At 38.0% G+C, this 23,693-nt stretch overlaps 1 protein-coding gene across 1 annotated transcript in view; it reads left to right on the forward strand.

Moving 5' to 3' along the window:
- The window catches only part of arl15b (ARF like GTPase 15b), a 104,412-nt gene that overhangs the window by 45,647 nt on the left and 35,072 nt on the right, over positions 1–23,693 (forward strand). The window contains exon 4 of the mRNA XM_015012409.2: positions 4,344–4,552. Coding sequence (XP_014867895.2) covers positions 4,344–4,552 — 209 coding nt within the window. The remainder of the gene's footprint in view (positions 1–4,343; positions 4,553–23,693) is intronic.

The raw sequence follows: 23,693 nt of genomic DNA on the forward strand, positions 1-23,693 counted from the left end.
ACATATTAAAGTTTGCACACAGATCAATCGGAAAAAAAAAAAAAAAAAGAAGTCCCATCTTTGTAACGTCTCTAACCTGAACTCAATGTATCTCGCTATCCGGGATCTGACTGCACATTGAAGAGTTATGGACAGGAACACTTGTGCAATAGGAGTCCATGCTACAGAATTTTCTCCAGCGAAGTAGGGGTGAATGAAACTGACGGGCAAAAATAGGTTATCATGGATTTTTTATTTATTTAACCTGTCAGTAAAAATGACAGATAACGAAAAAGCCTAGCCTAACCTCTGCTTCTTTCATGCTTCTGCTTCAGCCTTACTTCAGCTGCCACCAGTTATACTCCATGATGAATACGGCTATAAACAAAAAAGTTACATTTACCGTCATGCAAAAGCACGAGCAAAGCAGTAGTAACCTTTAGTTCTCCACTGCAGTGAGGGAAAATTATTTTGCACACCTTTCAATAACTTACTGGACCAACAAAGGAAATTACAATTGACGTTTTCTTATACAGATTTTGGATTCCTTGCAAATATTTCTAATTTAGCACCAGAAAATCTATGATTTTGTTTGCAAGGAACCCCCCCCCTAAAAAAAAAAAAAAATCACAAAAATCCGAAATGAAATGGAAAGTTTTTCATTTTTAAGACAAAGCTCACTGGGGTTGAATATTTCAGTAAGACAACAGAAGAAGCAACACCACAAGATGCTTTAACTTTTAGTTAAGACTAAGTAAGATGAAACATGTGTTGTGGCTCAATTATATAACTGTGCAAGGAGGGGGGGTGCCTTTTAGCCAAAAACCATTGGTGAATCTCATTATCTCACAATGGATTTAATCCACATGTGCATTCTAAAAGATTTACAAACAATGATGTGTCAGCTATTTTTTAAAATACTAAACATAAACTAAACATAGTTAGTTAACATAGGTTTTTTTTTAAATACCATGTTAATATTTAAAAAAATAGCTGACACATCATTGTAGTCTTAACTAAAAGTTAAGGCGCCCTTGCGTTTGCCAACAATCATCTTGTACTGTTGCCCCTTGCGCCCACATTTTAACCTAGCGGCTTAATATATCAAGTCAAAAGAAGTGCAAAGGCTGTTGAAAACCGCTCTTTGAAACACTCGCATACCTGACGACTTCACCTCGTGGTGTGCGGTTCTTTTAGTGGCCAGATGATTGCAATAGAGTTCATGTTTTTCCTGTTTGTTCATGTAATTCTTCCAACGTAGTTCATGTCTCAGTTAATTTATCACTGGAGAGCCGCTCATTATTTAATTTGTGCCGTCATGGGTCGAACGAGATGATGAGTCTTTCATTTCATGGTTGGCTTCTTCTTCGAACAGTCAATAAGAAGCATCTCGCTTCTCCGGTGGCATTTTTGGCTTTTTCTCCTACTTAAAATAAAAACCTCCACTTTAAATGCATTTTCAAGCAGTAATCAGATTCCTATTACTGAAAGGGAAAAAAAAAGAAATTGTCCAAAAGATGAAAGGTCTTACTCATGATGTGCCTGTTTGATTAAAAGGATGCTGTGGCATGACATCATCCTCAGAAATCCTCCCTGTCAGACCAATAGGTGGCAGAAGCTGCCAACAAGATCCAGAAGCATGACAGACATTCCACCATTTCCAGGCAAAGACGAAACTTCCTAGACAATCTCTCAAGTGCCACTTTGTCTGATAGCTTTTCACTCCAGTGAGAGGTGTGAGTGGATTGACTGGGGGAGGAAACGGGGAAGGGAAGGGTGAGCATGAAGGGAAGGGAGGTAAATGTCAGTGAGAGGACTGTGTGATGTTTAAACATTTGACAGCCTCACAGCTCGTCATTTCTTGGCAGTTTGAATACTATGAGCAACTAAAACACAAAACAACAGTTCGCAAGATTACAAAGGAAGTAACCTCAGCGAACGGAGGAGGATCGTTTTGTCCAAATATGGTGCATTCTTCTTCTGATAAGGATCATACTTGCGTGTGCAGTGTGACGGGACAATTTCTGAGACTACGCATCAAGCTTTTAGATCCAGTCAACACACAAAAAAGAGAAAGTATTTTCTTGTGAAAAAAGCAGTTGATGTTGGCAGAAAACAATCAGGCAGCTAAACTAGTTAGCAAAAACTCTGCTGTGTCTGTTTTAGATTTTCACAAGTCTTCTCATTTTGCTTTGAAAGTTGATAGAAATGTGCTGAACATCAGCAGCTGGCTTTGGTTACTCACAACAGATTTGAGGGGAAAGCTCTTCCAGTGCTCAGAGGATGAGTGCCACTGAGGATATGAACGTGCAAGACATGGTTCCTATTAGTTTAACTTGGATCTGAAAAGGTAATGGCTATCAGCGCTCAGTCATTGCTGTTTTTTCACTTTGATTTTGAAAAAATTACAAAATTGTTATATAAGTAATTTATTGCTAGTAAAAAAAAGGTGAGAAATGGGTGTGTGCAATAACATTATTCCAAAAAGCTGCTCCAATATTTGTAGTATGTGTCAGATTCACAGTTGTTGCTAATTTAAGCTACATGTTTAGCCTTTGAAGAAACCAGTAACCTCATCATAATCATCAGTAACTGTTCTAAAACCCATGAGGGTGACTTAGATATTTTCAAAAAATAATTCAGTTGAACAGAATTATTTAAAAAAAATCTCTTTATCTGTGTTTCATTGCCTTGACAAATAGACTTTGGGCTCATTTTGTTTTTTCTGTTCATTCAGTTATAATGTTATAAGAGTTTTCTTAGTAATGGACAAGTAGTGAGGGTTCCAGGTAAGGAGTAAAAGGCATTTGTTTTTCGTTTTAAACTTTTTTTTAATTTGTAAAAACAAAGTTTTAAAAAGCCTTATAAAGTTAATAATATAGAGTTTGGGATCTGCATGAATAGCTTTAGTTGCTTTGAACAATATCAAAACACGTTTTCTCTTGTGATTTTACTGGACCTGGATTTATCAAGCCAGAATATCTGCTTTGAAAGAGTTTAATCTCCTAATTTGGCCATAAACGACATAGTTGTGACTGCAACTTTTCTTTGCTGATTTTTTTATTTTTTTAATTTTTTTAATGACTAATACTTTTAAAGACAGACACCTGCATATGACTGCTGATATAACAAGAAAAAAACAAAGGGAGTTTTGGTGTGGTAACAAGTCTAAGTACATACAGCCATATGGTTCCTAAAGATGACAGGAATGTTCCATAAAAGAAAAGCCGGAAAAACTTGAGATAAAAACTTTTTGGTGCTTTGTTGGAAGGTTGTGTTAAAGACCTCAGAGAACTTGCCACAGTTCTCCTGTGGATTTAGACTGTCTCGGTTGCTTCTGTCTCCTTTTATAATCCCAGATTGACTCCATGATGTTGAGAGTAGGGCTCGGTGGGGGCCATGCCATCTGTTGCAGGACATCTTGTTCTCCTTGTCTACATAACTCTGCTTTTCTAACTTAATTTACTAGATGAGAAAAACTATATATTTTAATGGGAACTAGATCAAACTTAATTTACTTGAACATGTAGTGCTTGTGAAAGTATTTATATCCATTGAGATTTTTCACATTTTGTCACATGACAATTGCTGATTTCACTTTTCTGTATTTACCCTAGCAGTGATACTGAAATAAACAATACCATAAATGTTTTGTTTTTTTTATCTAAAAAGTGTGACCTGTATTTGTATTTTCTTTCTGATGCCCCTAAAAAAATCCAGTACAAACATTTTACTCCTAATGAGATAATGGTTTTTTATATATGCAATTTAATCTCAGTATAAATCTGAGGCCTGAATCATTATTATTTGATGTTTGTTTTTTTATGTTTGTTTTTTTTTCTAAAAAAATGTTAATAGTTGTTGTTCTTTTTTATTTATTTATTTTTATTTAAGTTATTTTATTAAATACATCCCAGGTCAGAAAACCACATAAAACATTTAGGTATTCAGAGTTAAGCATATTACGCCTAGTTTAGAAAAGGTCAAAATTAACAGAATTTACTGTAAAAGACCTGAAAAACATTAACCTTTTATTGTCATCATATGTAAGAAAGGTTGCACCAACTGCCTGGTGTGAAGTTTGGGGTTAGAACTTAATAAAAACCAGCAGCAGATCTGAGAACTGCTGCTGGTTTTGGAACAGTTTTTACTGCTTTAGTTTAATAGGACGTCTACAGAGGTGAAAATGTCTCGAGATGTTAAGCTGTTTAGTATCCAAGAGTTCCTGTTCTTGTATAAGCATTTAAATATGACCTAATAATTTAGATAACTTATTGTCCATTATCAGAATTAGTGTAACCTTGAGCAGTTGCGATCCCATGTTAGTAAACACACCGATTCACCGTTCTTCTATGTGTCTACAGGAGCTGACAACATCAAGAAATATTGGAGTCGTTACTACCAGGGGTCACAGGGCGTAATCTTTGTACTGGATAGCGCATCATCGGACGAGGACCTTGAGTCAGCGCGGAATGAGCTCCACTCAGCTCTGCAGCACCCTCAGCTCTGCACACTGCCGTTCCTCATCCTCGCCAATCACCAGGACAAGCCTGCAGCAAGAGCACCAAATCAGGTGAACTGGACTGTTTCCTGTTGTTGCTGCTGGTTCTTCTCATATGCACAAACTTTATTTTGTCTTTTGCATATACACCCCTCCCCCCTCTACTACACATTTGAAAGGAAGACTACATCATGCATATCTCGGACGTTATAGCAGAGTAACATCAATGTTGCACATTTTTGATGCCCTTTGGCACAAGTTCAGTGTGCAGTATTGTCTTAACGTTAAATTTGTTGACACAGAAAAATCAATTAGGATTGTTTTAGAGAAAACAATCCATGTAAGGCACTGTAATTAGAGGTTTTCCAAAGAATTATCTAAGATTATCTGTAGATGGAAAAAAAATCATGCTTACACTCTGAGTCAGGCCTTGAACAAGAGCTCTCAAGTGCTTATTAAATAGAGCAGAATAAGGTTTAGTCTCTTAAGCAACAGTGAGTACTGAAATGTTTGTCAAAACTCCTAAAGTTTAGTGGCATAATTATAATCAATTTAATTCCCTCTTACTAATTTCTGTTCTAACTGTTGATTCAAATTGCTCATTGGTATGAATGTGGAAGGATGATTCTGTTTTTAAAGTAAAGCTTGAAGGTGCAGGAACTTGTTACTTGCACTAAGGACTTGTTGTCTGCATTAACAAGAGATTAACAAAATGAATCAATTTTCAAGGTTTTACACTCGTTTTTGTGCTATTTTTTACAATAGCTTTTTATAACATACGTAACCTTTTGAGTGCTCTGCAACTGTTTCCACTTCAGACACAATTCAAAGAGATGTTCTGTTAAAACATCTATGTGCCAAATTACAAACTCCCCTTCCACTCCTTCCCCTTAAATGTTTTCTTTCTTAAAAATGTATTTTATGATATAGAAACCTTTAAGTAGTATCTCTTTTCCTAAATAGCAAAAGTAAGGAGACGTTTCTTAACGAAACAACACTGTGATATCTAGTTGAATACGTTATGTCTGACATTACACTCATTCTTCCTCAGAAAGAATCAGTTCCTTAGCCAAGTTTACAAACCTTTGCATTATGAATGCAAGGTGCAAACCAGACATGTCAGGCATGAGGCTGAAAGCAGGGATAGGTTACACAGCAGTATTCCAAGCATTGAATGAAACACAGAGCACTGTGGAGTTCATCGCTTGAAAATTGAAAAACCATGCTGCTGGCTTGGCTAATCGTAGGATCTACCAAGAGGCCACAAGTACCGCCAAGATCCACAGCTCAGGCAGGATAATCTGTCGATGGGACAGCTATTCGTTATTAACACCTCAAAACTGGCCTCTATGGAAGAGTAGCAAGAAAAAAGTTGTTAAATTAAAGCCAAAAATATCATGTTTGCAATTTGCTGCAAGGTACACAGGGAACCTTTTGGCGTACATGCAAGCCAGTCCTGTTAGTTTGCAAAAGACTGGCTCAGGTGTTCACCTTGGAGCCGGGCAACTATCTTAAACATACAGCCATAGCTTTAATGGAATGGTTAAATCAAATCCTATATGTTAATGGGCTAACCAAAGTCTAAACCTAAGATAAATTGAGACTCCACCCGATCTGACAGAATTTAAGTTTATTTTCTAAAGAAAGTTTTGCAACATTTTCTGTCCCTATGTGTTTAAAGTTTTTAGACACACATCCTAAAATATTTGCAGCTGTATAAGGTAGCTCAGGTGGCCATGGCAAAAATTTACACCACACTTTTCAGATCTTCATTTGCAAACCTTTTAAAAACCTTTTGTCAATTCCTTTCATTCAAAGCAGACTTTGCCTTTCTTTGTGTCACTTTATTAAATGCAATTCCAATAAACACGCTGAAATGTGTGCTTTTTTTGTGACAAGATATGATAAAGGCCAAGAGTAAGGCATTGCATGTAGTTTTTTTCTGCCCTCCTTTCTGTTTTCCCATCAAGCTCTACCAATAATTCCCTCTTAGAAGGAGCCCTTTGTTGTTGGATGTTATGTCTAGCGTTCCCTGAACAGTTGCTCACACATGTGTCTGTAACCTCACTTTCCTGCACTCTCACAAACTCCCCCACGCAAACCTATCTACACACAAGCATCATCTGCAGGCCTATTGAACACTTTAGATGGATAGCTCTGAAGGATGCCTGGAGAGAAGGCCATCTGTATTCCCCAGCCTGGACCACCAGTGTAGCTGTTTTACAGTAATGTGAAATCTGTGATGGGAAGGAAACGGCAGAGAGAGGTTATATTCCAGATTCTGTTGTGACTCTAAAAGTTTAATCCCCCTGATATAGTTCATATGACTTTAAGTAATTATTATAGACATTATGTTCTTGAGCCAAAGCCACAATAGTTACGGAAACCCCCCAATCTCGTTCTATTTCAAAAAGCAGCTGCCTGCTTTAAGCTCGGCAAGACTGATCTTTTGTTGTCCGACGTTAATGTAGTCAAATAATACTGTCTGAGCCCCCCACATTAACCACTGGTCTTACCATGATGTTTCCTCTGGCATATTTTATTGCATCAGTCTTAGGAAGTATTGACTTTGCAGAACAGTTCACAAACACTGCTGACACGTGAGTTCACATACGCATGACGGATTGGCTGTTAGGCTTTTAATTCATGACATCAACACATCATGAAAAAGCCCCGTAAAAGTTTGTACTGAAAGTTGAGTCACGCCTAATTTAATTCAGTCTTCAACTTTGATAATAGATCCTACTACTAAGTCCACTTCCTAATAGAATTACAACCGAATGATCCTCTCAGGATGTTTAGCGGTTACCAATTGCACACGTCCAATGAGCACGTAAAGCACTCGTCTGTCTCTATCATGATGTCACTTATCGGCCATGAGGAGAGCAACAGACGCAACCCAAGCATTTTGTTAAAGAAAGGATGGGATGAATGTCGTTATTACACCTTTTGTTCCTGTTGAACACTTTATCTTCTGACTCATGCCTTGTCACTGAAAGAACCTCATGTTCAGTGAGTCATGGATGATCTTTTCTTATATGAAAAAAAAATGGACAAACTGTAAAAGATATCATTGTCTCCAGATCGGTTTCTTCTTTTTGTTTAGTAACTTCAATAAGGCATAGTAGAAAACAACAAAGCAAGTACTTTTGTCAGTGTAAATTGATTTCACAGTGGTGTGAAAAAAGTATCTCTCCATCCTTTTTACTTTGCCTACAGATGAACACGTTTTAATGTCAGACAAAGATAACCTGACTAAATACAAAATGAAGTTTTTAAATTATTTCCTTTTTTATTGAAGGAAGACGTTCAAACCAATGTTGCCTGTCTTGAAATATAATTGGTGAAATGTACATTTTACCATTTTTTTTTTCATTTCACTCACCAAATCCATGCCAGAATACAGCCAGATTTGTAGAATCAAGAAACTACTTAAGTAGGACCTGTCTGACAACATGAAGTAGGTCAAAAGATCACAAAAACTATGACATCAATGGTAGATCTAAAGCGAAGTCAACTTAGGTTATTTAGCAAGATAATTCAAATTAAGTCTATCTCTAAATGACTCCAAAATGAAGCAAAATCACAGTTTTGCATTGGCCTAGTCAAAGTCTGGACTTAATGCAATCAAGATGTGGTATATGGCCTTAAAAACTAAATTCATGCTTGTGAATTGTCCAGTATTGTTGAATTAAAATAAATCTGCAAAGAGTGGGCCAAATTCACCAGTTACTTTTTCCAATGGCACCAGATTAATTTGTAAAAAAAAAAAAAAAAACTTTCTGCAATTTTCTCTTTTATGAACTTACATTTCCATTTATTCGGGTAATCTGAAATATGTAAATGTGATATCCAGGACATACAGAGGCTTTTAATTGCTATTCCTGTAATGGTTTACAACACTTTTATCTTGTAATTTAGGCCTATACATATTCTTGCTGAATCTATTTAATTCAATAATTTAAAACCTGTTGGACTGATGAAGGACTATTCTGCTTGCCTAAGTTGTGTAAACGCCCCTGTCCAGGTAACTGAAGATTCCGTAAACGCAAATAAAAAAAACTGCAACCCACAGTCTCATTGCTACACACAGAATGTCATTGCAATATGAACACTTTACTTAAACCTTTATATGGGTTGAAATATTTGGAGCCACTTTCTGTATCATTGGATTCCTGAATGTCATTTTCATTGCATTTTGGAATCGGTTCACCGATGAGGCTACATGGCGTCAACATGGATGTGATTTTTGTTTTTGCAAACTCTCCTTCCTTGTCGAGCTCTGCGGATCAGTAGAACCAGCAGCTGCTTTGCAGGTTCTTGTTTCTTGTGAATGTTTGACAAGCACCACAAGGTCACATTTTAGCAGGTCTGAATTCTTTTGGCAGCTCTTTTGCCGATGACACGGTTCACAGATGACGCAACCATGCTGACCCTCCCCTCGTAGCAACAACTCTGTTCATAAAACAAGGCGGCTTATTTCCCCAAGTAAGCACACATGGTTGGTTTTCCCGGTGAAGTTTTCTGCAGAGCTTCTTGTTCACTTGGGGTGTATCTGGCGCTCGTGTAGACCTGTTGCTGGGAGAAGGTGGCAGTAAGGTTGATGGTAATGGGCCTCACTGGGGCCCTGCGTGCTGGAGCAAGTGTTTTTTAGGAGCAGCGTTTGGTCTGGAGGAGGCAGAAGAAAACGTGGGACCAAAATTCCTTGTTGACATCAATCTCCTGCTGTTGGGGGGCCCAAGGAAGCTGGGGAGGAGTAGAGGGGAGGTCACCCTGTTGATATAACACCTCAACAAAGCAGGTCTGTTTGTGTGGCGGGGGCCTAATGGACTGCACGCATGAGGGGCTCTTGTTTTAGAAAATGCTATCGGTGTCGTGAACAGAGTTAGAGGTCTTTTTGGTTCTGTTGGCATTTGTGTTATCTGAAGAAGAGATAGAAGACAGAATGAAAGTGATGATGCACGCCGTGATGGGTGGAAAAACAATGAACTGAGTCATATTGTTAAATGTGGGAGTCAAAAACAACAACCCCACAGTACACTGAGGAAAAACGGTCAAGCTGTAACTTCTAACCTTGAAAGCTACAAGAACAGCTTCACTCCCGGACTGAAGACAGACACCGAAACATCGTCATTTAGATGATTTAATGCATGTTTTTTTTCCATTCCCCTCTCGCTCTTTTTTCTTTTTCTTTTCACAGTCTCAGTCTTTTACTCTGTCCCTCTCACACTCTCTCTCTCTCTCACACACACACACACACACACACACACACCACAGAACGTAAGTCAGTCCAGTCCTTAACAATCCATTTATGCTTTCTGTCATTGTAAGGAAAGCAGTGCCTGGTAGAAATTGGAACACATCTGTTTTGAGTGTACCAAAACTGAATCTGACGTTACTTATTCATCGTGACAGTGTCACTTCACACTCATGAGCTTCGTTTTGTACAAAGGTGATCAGGTTGTTTTTGCAGAATTAAGTCAGTTACAGTAACTTTGTGTTAATCCAATTGTTTTTTTTAAACAAATGTTCCAGCATTTTGCTTCATTTTGTGCAAAAATCAAATACATTTTTACCTTTTGTACTAATAACTTTTTTGGTCCTCTAAGTGGGAGGGTGGGCAGAAATCTACATCCAAGTAGGCGTTTGCTGGCACATCACTGCTGGTATCATTTGTTTCATATTTACCATGTTCTGTGCCTTCAGCTGATCCTATGATTGAATTTCCTGACGGAGTAAATATTTTCTTTTGGCTGCTGCTGAAGTCTGTTGAAAGAAGTCAAATCAAGTCGTAAGCACATTCTACCATTTGTTTTTTTCAAGATCTGCATCAGAAAATTCTGCTGTGGGCTTGAAGCAAAGACTCTGGGACATGAAGTTCTAACGTAAAGCACTTTCCCCATCAATCTTTTTTCTGTTATTCTGTGCCTTTAATGACGCCAAGTAGGATTTTTTTTTTTGTGGCATAATGCCTTTTACAAGTTTATATAATCAGTACAACTCATGGTAGATGAATGGAGATATGGCCCATGCTGAGCAGAGTAGAAAGAATGAACGTGACTTCATCTACAATCTGTTGTCACACATCCATACTGTGGATGTATGAATGTGACACACACATGGTGAACGGGTGACAGACGGTGGGAAAAGCATCATGCATGTTCTGAATTGCCATCTGATGAGTGGTGAAGTGAAATTTAGCATCTGCACTGACCAGATTAAGTCATCTTTGGCTGGATGCCGTACTGCAAACCATTTAGCTCTTTGTTTTAATACTTAGTTTTAGTCTCTTTAAAACACTCTTTTAAATCCCTTTCTTTTATTCAAACTGTAAGATTTTCTTTTATTTGTATTTTCTCACATATAGGTTTAACTATAATGATTTAGATTAATAATTCACAGTCTTGCCTGAAAGGATAGTTGCTTCAAGTGTAGAAAATGTTTAAAAATGTGACTGGTGATTTCCAGACTTTTCTACTTATAATGTGGCATCAATTCTTTTAATTTAATTCCAGCTTTTAGAAGATGGTATGTTTTCCTACCAAACAAAATATCCAGACTTTGATAAAGTTTTGTGAAAGCTTGTGGGTGAATCTATGATGGTCTCTTTATACAGACATTTGGGGCCACATTTGTGCATTTGGAACATAAAAAAGAGCAGGATAGTCACAATCAAACATTTCAGTGACAGCATCTTGATCTGGGGTTACTCCATTTGACACCTTTAATCAAGGTGGATAAGTAAAGATATCCTTAAAGCAGTCAAGGTTGACCCAGAACTGTTAGGTGCCTGTTAATTAACTGAAGATGAAGAGGGATTTCATTTTTCAGCAACATAATGAGTCCAAACACATCCAAATCAACTAAATAGTTGCTTAGTTTATAAAAAACCTAGTGTTGGACTGGCCAAGCTGAATCCATAACTGAATCTCAAGAGTTGTCCTAATCTTTGTTTTGGTTTGGTTTGTAGCTTCTGCAAAAACTAGTGTGCAAATATTACCAAGTCTAGGTGTAGTTTGCTGATAAATGCCCACCAAAGAATGCTAGTATTCTGAAATTGAGTTATACGTTTAACCAACATTTTTGGTTTATGGGTGTAGTTTAAGAAGACTTTGTTTATTTTACTTTTTAACTTTATCTATCAATTCACAATTTATTTGGTTACACTGGACTCATAGCATATTCTAACAGGAGCCTAGATCCAAATGTTAAGCTATCTGATTAGAAATTGACTGGTTATCTACAGGACATAAAGCTCAGACAAGTGAAGTAAATACCACTGATTACCTCAGTGTACTGACACCTTCCTTGAATTGTCATAGACTGAGTGGATATGAGCCGTCCCTTACAGTTTTTTTTATTGCAGACAGAAAAATGCATAGAGTCTCAGGCATTACCAACTTTGGACTCTGTTCAGAGAAAAAAAAAGAACTATATGGGGTTCATTGGATTCCCAGGTGAGTGGATATCCCAAGTGTCCCAAGAGAGGATGACCTGAAGAGTGTTGGAAGAGTGTGAAGAATAATGGCCACTTCAAGGCCCTTCATGCAAAGTCTGGTCAGTGTAGGTCAAAGAGGTCAAAGTCTGGGCAGTGTAGTCTGATAGTGGAGCGTCTGCAGAAAAAGTCTAAGCTTCTTGGCTATTCACACACTTCTTTCTGTTTTGTAGTGGTGTTGTAATGAATGATTACAGTGGATCCCAACCTTTTCTTGGTTCCGTATTTGCAGATTCAACTGTTTGCAGATTATTCTGGAACATAATTCCACAGTATTTGTGAAAAGTTTCACTATTTGCATTTTTTCCCCTAAAACATTGAAAGAAAATTTGTCTTTTAGATGCTACCAAACTAATTTAATCAGTCTGATTTCTTGTGCAATTGACTCACTTCCAGAACGCATCATTTGGAAAACTTTATATTTGCCAGCTTTTAATCTCTCTCCCTTTCTTCCTTACTGTCCAGTGCTGCATTGCAAACAATACATTAAATGGGTATTAATCAAATAAAGTGTTGCACCCTCTTCTGCAGTAATGGGCTCAATATGACTGGCAGAAATTACTGCTTACACTTCACCTTCTTGTCTTTACATCACTGTTGACAATGAGCCAAAAAGCAAAAAGAAAAAACAAAATGCAGCCACTGCAGTCATTTGACTTTTGACTGAATGCTAGTTGAGCCCTGATGTTTCTCTTCACTGACTCTCACTCGGTGGAGTGCTTTGATAGGCAGTCGGTTTTGAATATCCATTTGTGTACAGAAATGTGAATCAAAGAACTGATAAAATTGTACTTTAAATGTTTGCGCCTTCTTTTAGTCTAATCTTGGATCCTCAAAGCAGAAAACTCTTTACATTTTTGTATTTCATCTGTAGACATTTACTAAATTACTTATGTTTCACCCTTTCTTTTAAGTCTTAATTACTCTTGTGAATTGTGTTTGATTTGTTTTTAATGTGGTGAAGGATATACACCTGAGGCATTATATTTTCGTAGTATTCATAATATATCTGTTGATGTGATTGAGTTTAACCTTTTAATATTTGAGATTTTACCCCAGTAGACATGTTCTGACTTGCCCTCACCGAAGCGGTCAGTGACAGCTAAGGACGAGGCCACCTTCAGAGATTAAGAAGGTGACTGGGTCATGATGTGGGGAAGTAATATTTAGCCAGCCTTTTTGTCTCTATTATCAGGCTTTCTGAAATGAAGTGGGTGGAGTGGGGGGCATGGTGGGCTGGTCCTCACCCTCTGTTTGATCATTGATCTCCATGACCCCATTTGAAGGGTCTTAATCTCTCTGTTGACCTCTTCAAGGATTTTTTTTAGGTAGGGGTTACAGGGGTGTATGTTGACTGGGAACTATCAGGAGAGTGGGGATGCTGTATTGAAACTCGGGTGGGGGGCTAGCAAGCTTTTCTACTTGAGTGGAGACGGAGACGTGCAGTGAGTCTGGAGGATGTGTGATTTCACACCTGTTTTCTAATGTAGAGATTCTGGCAAAATACTTAATATTAAATCCCGTATGTTTATTTTACAGTTCTGTTACTGCAATATCTGAGTTTTCTTTTGTATTTGTAATGGGCCGACTGATAAATGTTCAAACCTTTGCCTTCCTGATCAACCAGCTTAATCCATGGTTATACAGTTGTCTCAATGGCCATGAGAAACGGCCTCTTGGCTTTTCTCTCCTTTTTGCCTTCACTTGAGATTAGGAACTGCAGTCCTTATTTTAAAATTTACATAAAATCTGGATGTATTTAACACCTGGTAGTAGAAGAAGAGTCTATAGATGGATGACATTCCAACGCAACTCAAAATACAAAGTTTGGGCTCATGTGTAACTATTTAGCCATTTGTTTGTCTATCTACCATTTTGAAATATTTACTACCTCTGTGTTTAACCTTGCAAAAACTTGTAAAAAAGGAGAAACTTTCAGACTTGTTGCTGTCCCTGCTTGCTGGGCGCCACAGACTTTTACAGAATTGGGGTTTTCGCATAACTGACTGAAATGACAGAACGTGCTCCACAAAACAACGCCTGGTTGTGCACATTTGTGAACAAGATGCCATTTGTAAGCATAAACACAGAGATTGGCTTTCCCTAGGTTTATAGCTTGAAGGATTGCAAAGATAATTTGAAAAGACATTTTAAGATTGTTTTTCTTTGTTTCTTAATGCTAAGAGTTCCTTTGAGCATGTTCTGCCGCCATGCAAATGTCTAACTCTGACCATAAAGAAGGTTTAACGTTCATTTTACTATACAGTCCTTATCTTGAGGATAAATGCTGTGTCTGTTCCCGGGGCTCTAACTAAATGTTGTGACAAGACAGATGGACTGCACCTTTTTATACACATCTGCACTACAGTAAAGGTCTGGCTTTTTGCACAGTCTAGAAAGGGATGGAATATCAGTATTTACCAGGACTGGAAAAAGAAAATAAGAATATGAGGAAAATATTTGTATTTTCACACTTTATTTTCTCTCTGATGTCTAAATATTATTTTCTTCCATACCTCCTTTGTTCAATGTGTCCTTTCATTCCTCTTCCCTCCCTTTGTTCTTAATTACTTGTTCCTTGTGTACTTCTTTGTTTGCTTCCTTAAATTATTTTCTTTCTAAGGCCCTTCCTTTTTTGTTTTTAATTTCTTCATTTTTACCATTTGTTCCTTATTCCCAAGATTCTTTCAATCCTGTTTTGTGTTCTACCTGTCTTTTCTGTCTTTATCTTTATTATCTTCATGGCTTCATAACATCCTTTCTTTGTACTTTGTGCCCTTCCTTTCTTGTGTCTTGCTGTTTCACACTTAAAGCCCACTCACTGTGGAAAATTTGAACTAGAAAGTGGAGACCCACACCATTGGATTCCTAAGAAAATCTTTGTCCTTGGCTTTATAGTCAGCATGGTGATCTTTTACTGTACAGACCCAACAGATTGGACTCTCCCTCCTCCATATCAACTCACATGCTTCACATACTTGCTTTCTAATCACTTTCACTCCATATCTTCATTCGATACAACTGTACTGAAGGACGCATACACAGACTTATGGGTTTTTCAAAATAAAACCGCACACAGTCTACTCACCATTACTGCCAGTAGCACTACTACACCAAATGCATGCTGCCACATTGGGGTTCTCGACCTCTGAACCAATCCACTTTTGGGTAACAGCCACAGGGCAAAAGGTCCGAGGCTGACTGATGTATGTGGGGAGTGAATGCTGGCCAGTCTGTTCCGATTCAATAAACATGCTTCTATATATTGCTTTGCCAAAGAAGTTGATGCTTGTTCTGAAATAAAGATGTCAGACTGTCACTGTTTGTTGTCCCAAGAATTGTTAGAGATCACGTTCACCTTCATTCAGGCAGATGGCTGTGACCTCCCTCCCAAAAAAAGTTATGGTATCGATTTGAGTAGTCCAAAAAATATTATTACCAATTGATATATCGATTGAACTGATCATCTTATAGCTCATGTAATCTTCCTGTTGGAAACCATTATTTTCATTTGTATGTTTTGGCCAATGACTGTGTTTCTATGCTGCAACAATGCAGCAAGATGTAGTGGATCAATTTCAGGACTAGTAGTCCTGAAATTAGTAGTAGTCCTGAAATTGGATCAAATTCAGTAGTGAAGTATCGTTCACTGTGCTTTGTCCTCCTTTTACTTTTCAGTTTGGGTTACAGTTAATCTGAGAGGTTTGGAAAATGATCATAACCGATTGGAGGCAAATCATTAGCTACTTGCCAGTACTTGCAATGGAGGAAAATACTTATATCATTCTTGTAAATATCTTTCCATATGTATATATAATTTTGGTGGCACATGAATGTCTGATTTTATCAGGAAAACCACATGTATAACCGCCGTCCATTTGATTTTTGTTTCTCTGCTTCAAATTGCAGTTGTGTATTACGGGTTATTGTGGTCATTATGGTTTCCTTTCTCAGGATCTGATCATTCCCAGTGCAATAACAGCTGATGATAAGGTGTTGGAGATGGCAATTGATCAGAGACTTTCATGTAGATTGCAAACTTTTCCCTTTTTGGGCTGTTTATTGAGAAGACATACCATGACAGCAGGAAGAGCCTGTGTAGAAGAGATGGAGATGTTTTCGTCTGAGAGTCTTTGATATTCAAGCCAGATAATTAAGTCACTCTTTTAACTTGTCTCCTCTTTAAGACCTCCAGATATGCCTGAGTGTTGTCAGACAAGGTGTGTTGCAACACGCTTGTCCATGAGCAGCTGTGCGGATGTCCTCATTTATGCATGGAAGTGCACACCCGTGGAAATCAAACAACTTCACATTGATAGACCTTTTCTAGGATAGTTTTTCTCCACAAACACACAGCATTTTGCTTTGTGGTCCATTTCCAGCTCACCCTCAGGTATGCAGCTGCACTCCGGCTAAACCACAAGTGAATAACTTTATACATAGAACCTGCGGTTTACTTCTTCGCTGTCTTCAGCTGGAAAGTTTTTTTTTCTTAAAGAAAATACTTAACTCCCACAAATTCTCTGGGAAGGAAACAATAAAAAGTGAATTTGTTGTGACGAAGAAACCCACTGTAATGGGTGAATTGTGCTCATGACAGATGGAACACTTCCTGGCTTCTTGTTTTGAGAGGAGATACTTATCTCGAGAAGTGTTACCTTAGAAACTGTAGCCAGGCACAGAGATTACCCTGACCGGGCTGAAGAAAAGCGAGAGGGCTAAGGGAAACACAAGGCTGCAAATGAGAATGGGTGTTGTGGAAGAACATCAGTGCCCTAGACCTCCCCTTCTGCTTATCTCTCTGCCCATCGTCTGGCTCTCTTTCATCCACACGCCAATTGTATCCAGGCCGCAGGGTTTTCACTGTTCTGTTTTTTTCTTAAACCACCTCTGTGTGGCAGGCATGTATGAACGCAGCCTTTTCAAGCTGTGTGACATAAGTGCTGAGAAAATGATGGACAGCTGCTTTTAATTTATTTCGAGCTCGTTATAGTTTTCCTTAAGATGTGCTCAACATTTTGTACTTTTAGAGTGAGCGGCCTCTAACAGCCAAATACTGTCTGCAGCTGTTTACAGTACTGTTTTTTTAGGCCTCATTATCCTCACCTTTCAGATGTATGCATGATTTTTATGCATTTGAGAAATTTTGTTTAGCAGCATGTGCAGAAAAGCTATTTGTTTTTTGCTAGAAAATAATCTTTCCACTTCTCTAAAAAAAACTTTTTCAATTTCACTGAGACTTTTAATGGATAAATAAAAGATATAGTGTTCTTTTCTTAAGTCTGTAAAACCATTAAAGGGATATTACAATATGCTTGCCAGTGAATGCCTCACATGGTTCTGGTCAGTTCACTCCATCATCAGTTCTTACCCATTCATATGTCTGTTTCATATTCTGAGGTGCTTGGAGAGAGGAGTGGAGCTGTTAGGCTGGTAAAATATTTAATGAAGTCTTAGAAGAATTTTGAAATCAACTATTCCATTGTGTGAATTATAGTCTAAAGCTGGAGATTCAGAACTCCATGTCCAGTGAGACAGTGTGGGTTGTTTAAAATAGGCTGTGCATATGAGGAATGCTTTAAGCATCTCACAGCTGGAGGTGAGGAGTGAGGCCAACATTCCTCCAATCACAGTCAGACTGGTAGATGGTTACAGGAACTGATGTTTTGCTCAAAAAAAGGTCAGACAAAAAAAAAAATAAAGACAAAAAATTCAGTCACAGCCGAGAGAGACCACAAATATAACAAATATGCACAATGTCTTTGACTTATATGCTACCAAAATGTTGCAAGTAGTATTACAATTTCCTGCATTATTCACATGCCAACTGCACTGACAAAGATTCACTCCCCTCAGCATAACAAATGTTTAAAGTCACTGACACAGCAGGGTGTTTGGAGCATTTTTTTTTATTAAATATGCAAATAATCATTGGAGAACATGGGGCCACTGATAAATGGTGTACAGAGCATTGAATTCTCTATCCAAACTGGTCAGTATTTTGAAAACTAAACTTTTCACAAAATCTACTTCATTACCTCCTGTTTATAACCATTTAAAGAGTGTTTTTGGATACATCCTTAGAAGTTACAGCTTTACACACTGTTTGCATTTCTTCATGCTACAACTACTTCCAGATGCTGTCCTACTGTACTATATCCACATAGTATTTTTTCCTTTGGGTTAGATTTCCCCCAATAAAGTCACTTTATTTGACGATGTTTTTCAACTCTTCAAAAGGCTTTAATATGGGAGCCCCTCAATCAAGTATTCTGGATAAAACATTAGGGGTCAGAGTCTCACAAACCAGCCGGGACCCTGACTTAAAAAAAAAGCAAATGACAGCGGAGGATATACAACTGTCTTTTTATAGAAACCATGAGTTAAACCTAGCAGGCCCGTTACAAGACCAACTCTTCCTTAAGATTATAATCTGTCTTTCCAGTGACATTCAGACCGGAGTTTCCCCTCCTAAATTAGTAGCATCTGCTTCTTTGATTTCAGTTAAGCACTGCTGGGTCAGTAAAATGTCCTGCAACTTCATCATCCAAAGTTTTCTTTTGTCATTAGTGATTTCATGAAAACTCCTTGAATACTTTAAGTCAGACATGTCCAAAGTCCGGCCCGGGGGCCAAATGCGGCTCGTGGTCAAATTTCATCCGGCCCGCAGCCTCTAAATCAATAACGTCTGGCCCGCATGTAGGATTAATACATTGGGCAGCAGTACTGTTACCTGCATAGGGCGTAGCTTACACACTAAATGTGGTTCCTCATTTGCCCACTAGAGGGCAGCAGCCCGTGTGACTCAGGCCATTTGCAGCTGGAGCTCATTAAGCTGCAGAGTGATGCAGAGAGCCGCGGTCGGCACCAGCGGCTTTTTCTCGTGAACTTTTACCGACAGCTGGATAAGGACAGGTTTCGAGAGATTCGGTTTGGTAAGAAAATGCTAAGCTTGTTTGGGTCGACGTTAGGGTTGCCACCTGTCAGAAATCAAAATAAGGGACACGTCTGCCGCCGAGACTGCGGCAGCAGCGTATCGGGGTTGGTCTGTGTTACCCAGAAAGCAGTTGGGCGCAATATCGTAACACCGTGAGTGAAACAATGAGTGGGGCAGCCTACTATATAAATTATTCGGGGACCACTGCTTTTTCATTACACATACACATTTGTAGAATACGGAATAAATCGTGTTCGCTTTCACTTTAATACGAGACGGTACATTTAACAGTCAAATTCGGGATTTTCAAAAGTGAAGATTTTCAGAAAGAACTTGATAATTTAAAGTTTAAGTCATCAAGTGCTTTCTGAAAATCTTCATTTTCTCATTCATTCTGCAAACGTCTCCTCCCTTGTGATAGCAGCTATAATAGATCTGCCGGCTTGTCAGGTAACATCAGCGTAAAGCTGGTGCCATGTGATGCCCTCGGCGGCTTGCCAAAAGCTAATTGTGCTAATTGGCAATCGCCAATCCTGTAACGAGGCTTTGAAGGACAACCCACCGACACAGATGAAAGCGCTAAGATTTGTCTTGTGTCAAGGACTTGTTGGTAATCGGTGCGTCTGCTGACCCAAAGGCCAGGAGGGCTGGATTGTGATGAAGTTTGTGCGGAAATGGATGGAGATCTAAGAGAAACCCTGCCTTATGGGTGTTCTCAGAAACTCTGAGCTAAATGTATTAATTTTTTAAAAGGTTCCTCTGTAAAATTGTGAAATGCAGACTTTTTCAGAAGAGTTTTTTTGTCTCTCTCTCTCTCTCTTTTTTTTTTTTGGTCAGAGCTTCTTCATGTGACACGTTTTGTTGTTTTAAGTAGTATTCTCTTTTAGATGTAAAGGTTTAGGTTTAAGCTTCACTCAGTTTGCAGCCAAGTAACAGTGGTGTGTTATAGTCCAGACTCCAAATTGATAGATGATCCCAGAAACCAGACAGAAACTATCCCAAGAGCTTTACCAGTCACTAGGTCATTTTACTTTTGCAGCTTTAGTTGTCTGATAGCCTTAACTCGGAGTGCAGGCTGGAGGGGCCATTTGGTGCACAATGCAACAGAGGATCGGTTTAGAAACCAGTGAACATATGTATTACTGTGTCCTTTTATCTGTCTGATAGCATTGGCAAAGAAATAAAAACTTCTAGTCATTTTTTGAAATGTTTTGGAATCTGTTAAAGTAAAAGTGTGACTGTAAAGTATTGAGTTGTCAAGCACTTCCATTTCCAATCTGTTTAGTAGTATTTCAGTTCAGAAGTAAAGTTAGTAATTTGGACCAGTATTTGACCAATATAAGAGTGTAATACCCTGGAGAAAATACTCCTCCAGTATCAAAGTATTTTCAGAAGGTAAAGAAAACATGTTCTCACAATGTAGTTGATTTAAATTAAAAGAAGAAAACCATAATTATTGCTACTGTTGCAAGAGATAAATAAACAATACTAAACACACAGTAATACATTCTTTGCTCAATTATCTGGTTTTCTCTGTATTGTATTGGTTGCTTATTTATTAAGTGTGCCACAGAAGCCTCAGCCTAACCCGACCATCAAGCAAGTATTTCTAGCCCGACACCGCCCGGATTTCAGGTTGGGCTCGGCTCATAAATCTAACCAAAAATCCACATGGCAGTATTTGGTAGGTTGCATGAGTTTCGCTGTCTGTTGATACTTTAGCGACATATTGTCTTTTTTAATTTTTTCTTAATTTAGATTTTAAAACACACGAACAGTGGTTGGGACCTCAGCTCAATAGAAATGATAATGTTGAGGACATATTTATATAAATATTGCAGTTGTTTGTTTTTATTAAGGCTATGCAGCCTTGGAGATTGTGTTTGTAAACAGTAGGACCTGAGCCGGGACTTACTGTGACTTTAAATGACACTCAAGTACTTTATGCTGCTAATCCAAACCGGTATGTGAAATTTCATTCAGCTTTGCATCTCTAATGGACACTGGGGAAAATAGATCAGGCCTTGCTGATAGATGGTGGCTGAGAAACGTGTTGTATATATTTTTTTCTTTTTATATTCTAAAGACCTTTCTTCGGATATTGGCATTCCAGGTCTATTTCAGTTTCTCTTTATCCGCCTGTTCAATAGGCAGATATCCAGAGGGGGTTTTGCAATCCTTAATAATCTTGCAGCTTTGTATACTTTGCGGTGTTTGACTGAAACCGTGTTGCATTTCATCTCAGTTTAAACAAAACAATACAACTGTCAGTTATCTGAAGGACTGGGCTCGTTTTCAAGAGATTTAATTAAAATGTTTGATCTTAGTGACTGAAATGAATTTGACTAGTTTTCTGTACACGATTATCAAGTGTGAAATCAAATATGACATTATTGTATGCATTGTTTTTTTTGTTTTTTTTTTCAATTTCAACATGATACTTTTTCTATATATTGCATTCTTTTTGGTATATTTTTACACCAATTTAAGCCTTGAGTATAGTTTTTATTGTTATTTTGCACTTCAGCAGTGTAGAACAACATTGTTTTGTCTGAATTATTGATAAAGATCTGCCCTTTAAGTTTTATACACTTGCACTATTGCATGTCGGTGGGGTTAAACTCACCAGAGCCAGAAACCAAATGAATGCACCAAATACTTGGCAATTCTCTCTTCCCCAGTGCAATGTAGCTACATGAACATGTAAACTGTCTGAGTTTTGCAGACATTGCTGCAGGGCAGAGGGAATTACACTGTCACACAGAGGATATGGAGCTGCTGTGATATCCTCTTGGCACATAGTTGAAGACCATCCAGGTGGAAACTGGTATGCTCTGCCAGGAGCGAGGAGAAGAGTGAGGTAGCTGCGTGGGAGGTGCTCATCTGCATCGGCAAGCAATTTCTTTTATGTGAACTGGAATACTGCCTTACCTGATGTAGCTATCGAACACATCTAAGGATTACGAGGTTAGGAGTGAGGGCAGTAAATGTTTTGGAAGTTTACATGCATGTAATTAAGAAAAGTTGTAACCTATCTACCAAAATGATTTATAATTGGGTTATAAAGCATCATTGTTAGTCAAAAAGGCCTTAATAAGGTCATCTGGTTTTAAACCTTAAAAATCTTGTTCTTCTGGAAGAATTTTAACTAAAATTATTTACATATGCTTGAACTAAGAAAACTCGTAGGTATTTTTGTTTACTTCCTACCTTGTTCCACGTTGGCCAGTTTAAAAATTCAAGGCCTGAAAAGCAAAACAAGCTCTATTTAATTGATAAGTCTACTGGATTGTAATTTTGATAGTATTAAAAGTAATATTTGATTACAGGCTGGAGAACTACAAACATAGTTTTACCACAGGTTTGCTAATTTTTAAGAAATAATTCATTTGTGAAAATCATTTACAAGATTTCTCTATTTAGACTTCATTGCAGCTGAAGGCGTGAATAAGTGAACTGGTTCCAGTCGACCCTCAGTCACTCTAGCTACTTGGTGATCATTTAACAGTTGGATGCTGCAGTTTTATCAGTCTTGACAATATCTGCAGTTCTCAAAAATCAAATGTCTCCACATTGGTCCTCTGCAGGGACCTCTTCAATGTATTTTTGTTGACAAATTATCTGGTAACCTTTGCTGTGCTCTTAGACTATACATTGGAAAACCCCATTCTGTAAACTAACAACCTCTCCTTTTATCCATTAAAGGACAAAACTTAACTCTGTCATTTGGTTTTTGGAGGATGAAATATATATTGTGCATTTAAATTATTTTTTTAAAAAAAGCTCTTCTGTAAGTAAATGACTCTGAGTCTAGAAAAATTAAATCATGTGTCAAATAAAAATCTTGATTAAGTCTTTACTTAGTTGTGTACAATTAAATGAAACACACAAGAGGTCAGTATTTTCAACTAGGGGTTTTCTTTAGAAATCCTTATCACAAGCCTAATAAGCAATTAATCAAATTGGTACCAAATGATTTGATTACAAGTATGAAATTGAAGAGGGATTTGACATAATAAATCAGATGGTTCATTCAGAGGCAAAGCTATTTATGTCAATTAAATAATTCAGTTAGAAGTATGAATAGATTTAAGCAAACAAGTTGCATGCTTTTTGTCAATTTGATTAAACTGCTAAGTAAGCACTCATGATAAAATTAATGACAAAGTTGGACATTATTTTTCATTTTTTTACTTTTTGGTCATGGCTTCAAGTCTTGCTTCATGTCAAATAGCCTTCTAGCATTTGTGAATCACTGCAGTTTTGCCACAGTAGAAGCCACTCGTCCCCGGATGTTGCTACGTCTGAGGACAACTTGGGGCATTTCTGCTTTTGCTTCAGTTTTTTTTCTTTTTTTTTAAAGTCTCTGAACCCCCAAGTGGAGCTCATCCAAATTTCTGCACTTATCGCTAGTGGCAATCCCTTAAACAAAAGCTGCCAGCACCATACTAATAATGCCAGCAAAGCTACAGAAAATACTGTTGATGATTTTGTGCTGAGCATCTTGAACGAATATCACAGTTTGTCCTGATGTAATCCACTCCTTAATCAGAAACAGCAATCTTTTACTCTCGTATAGCCTGAAAACCTGGTAAACAAATTTAGCCAACCTGTGTGCAGACACGCTTAATGGCTCTGACAAATTTCTCCCAGAAATGAAGATATGTTGCCGATAGGATTTGGAAACCAGGTGTCTGAATGCCACAAGGCCGCCTGGGTATGATTAAAGCCGGAGTTTTATCTGAAACATTCTTCAAGCGAGATAACGTGTCATGCTACAG

The sequence above is a fragment of the Poecilia mexicana genome, unplaced genomic scaffold, assembly GCF_051168715.1.
Source record: "Poecilia mexicana isolate PSO_F unplaced genomic scaffold, ASM5116871v1 scaffold_9, whole genome shotgun sequence".
Classification (NCBI taxonomy): domain Eukaryota; kingdom Metazoa; phylum Chordata; class Actinopteri; order Cyprinodontiformes; family Poeciliidae; genus Poecilia; species Poecilia mexicana.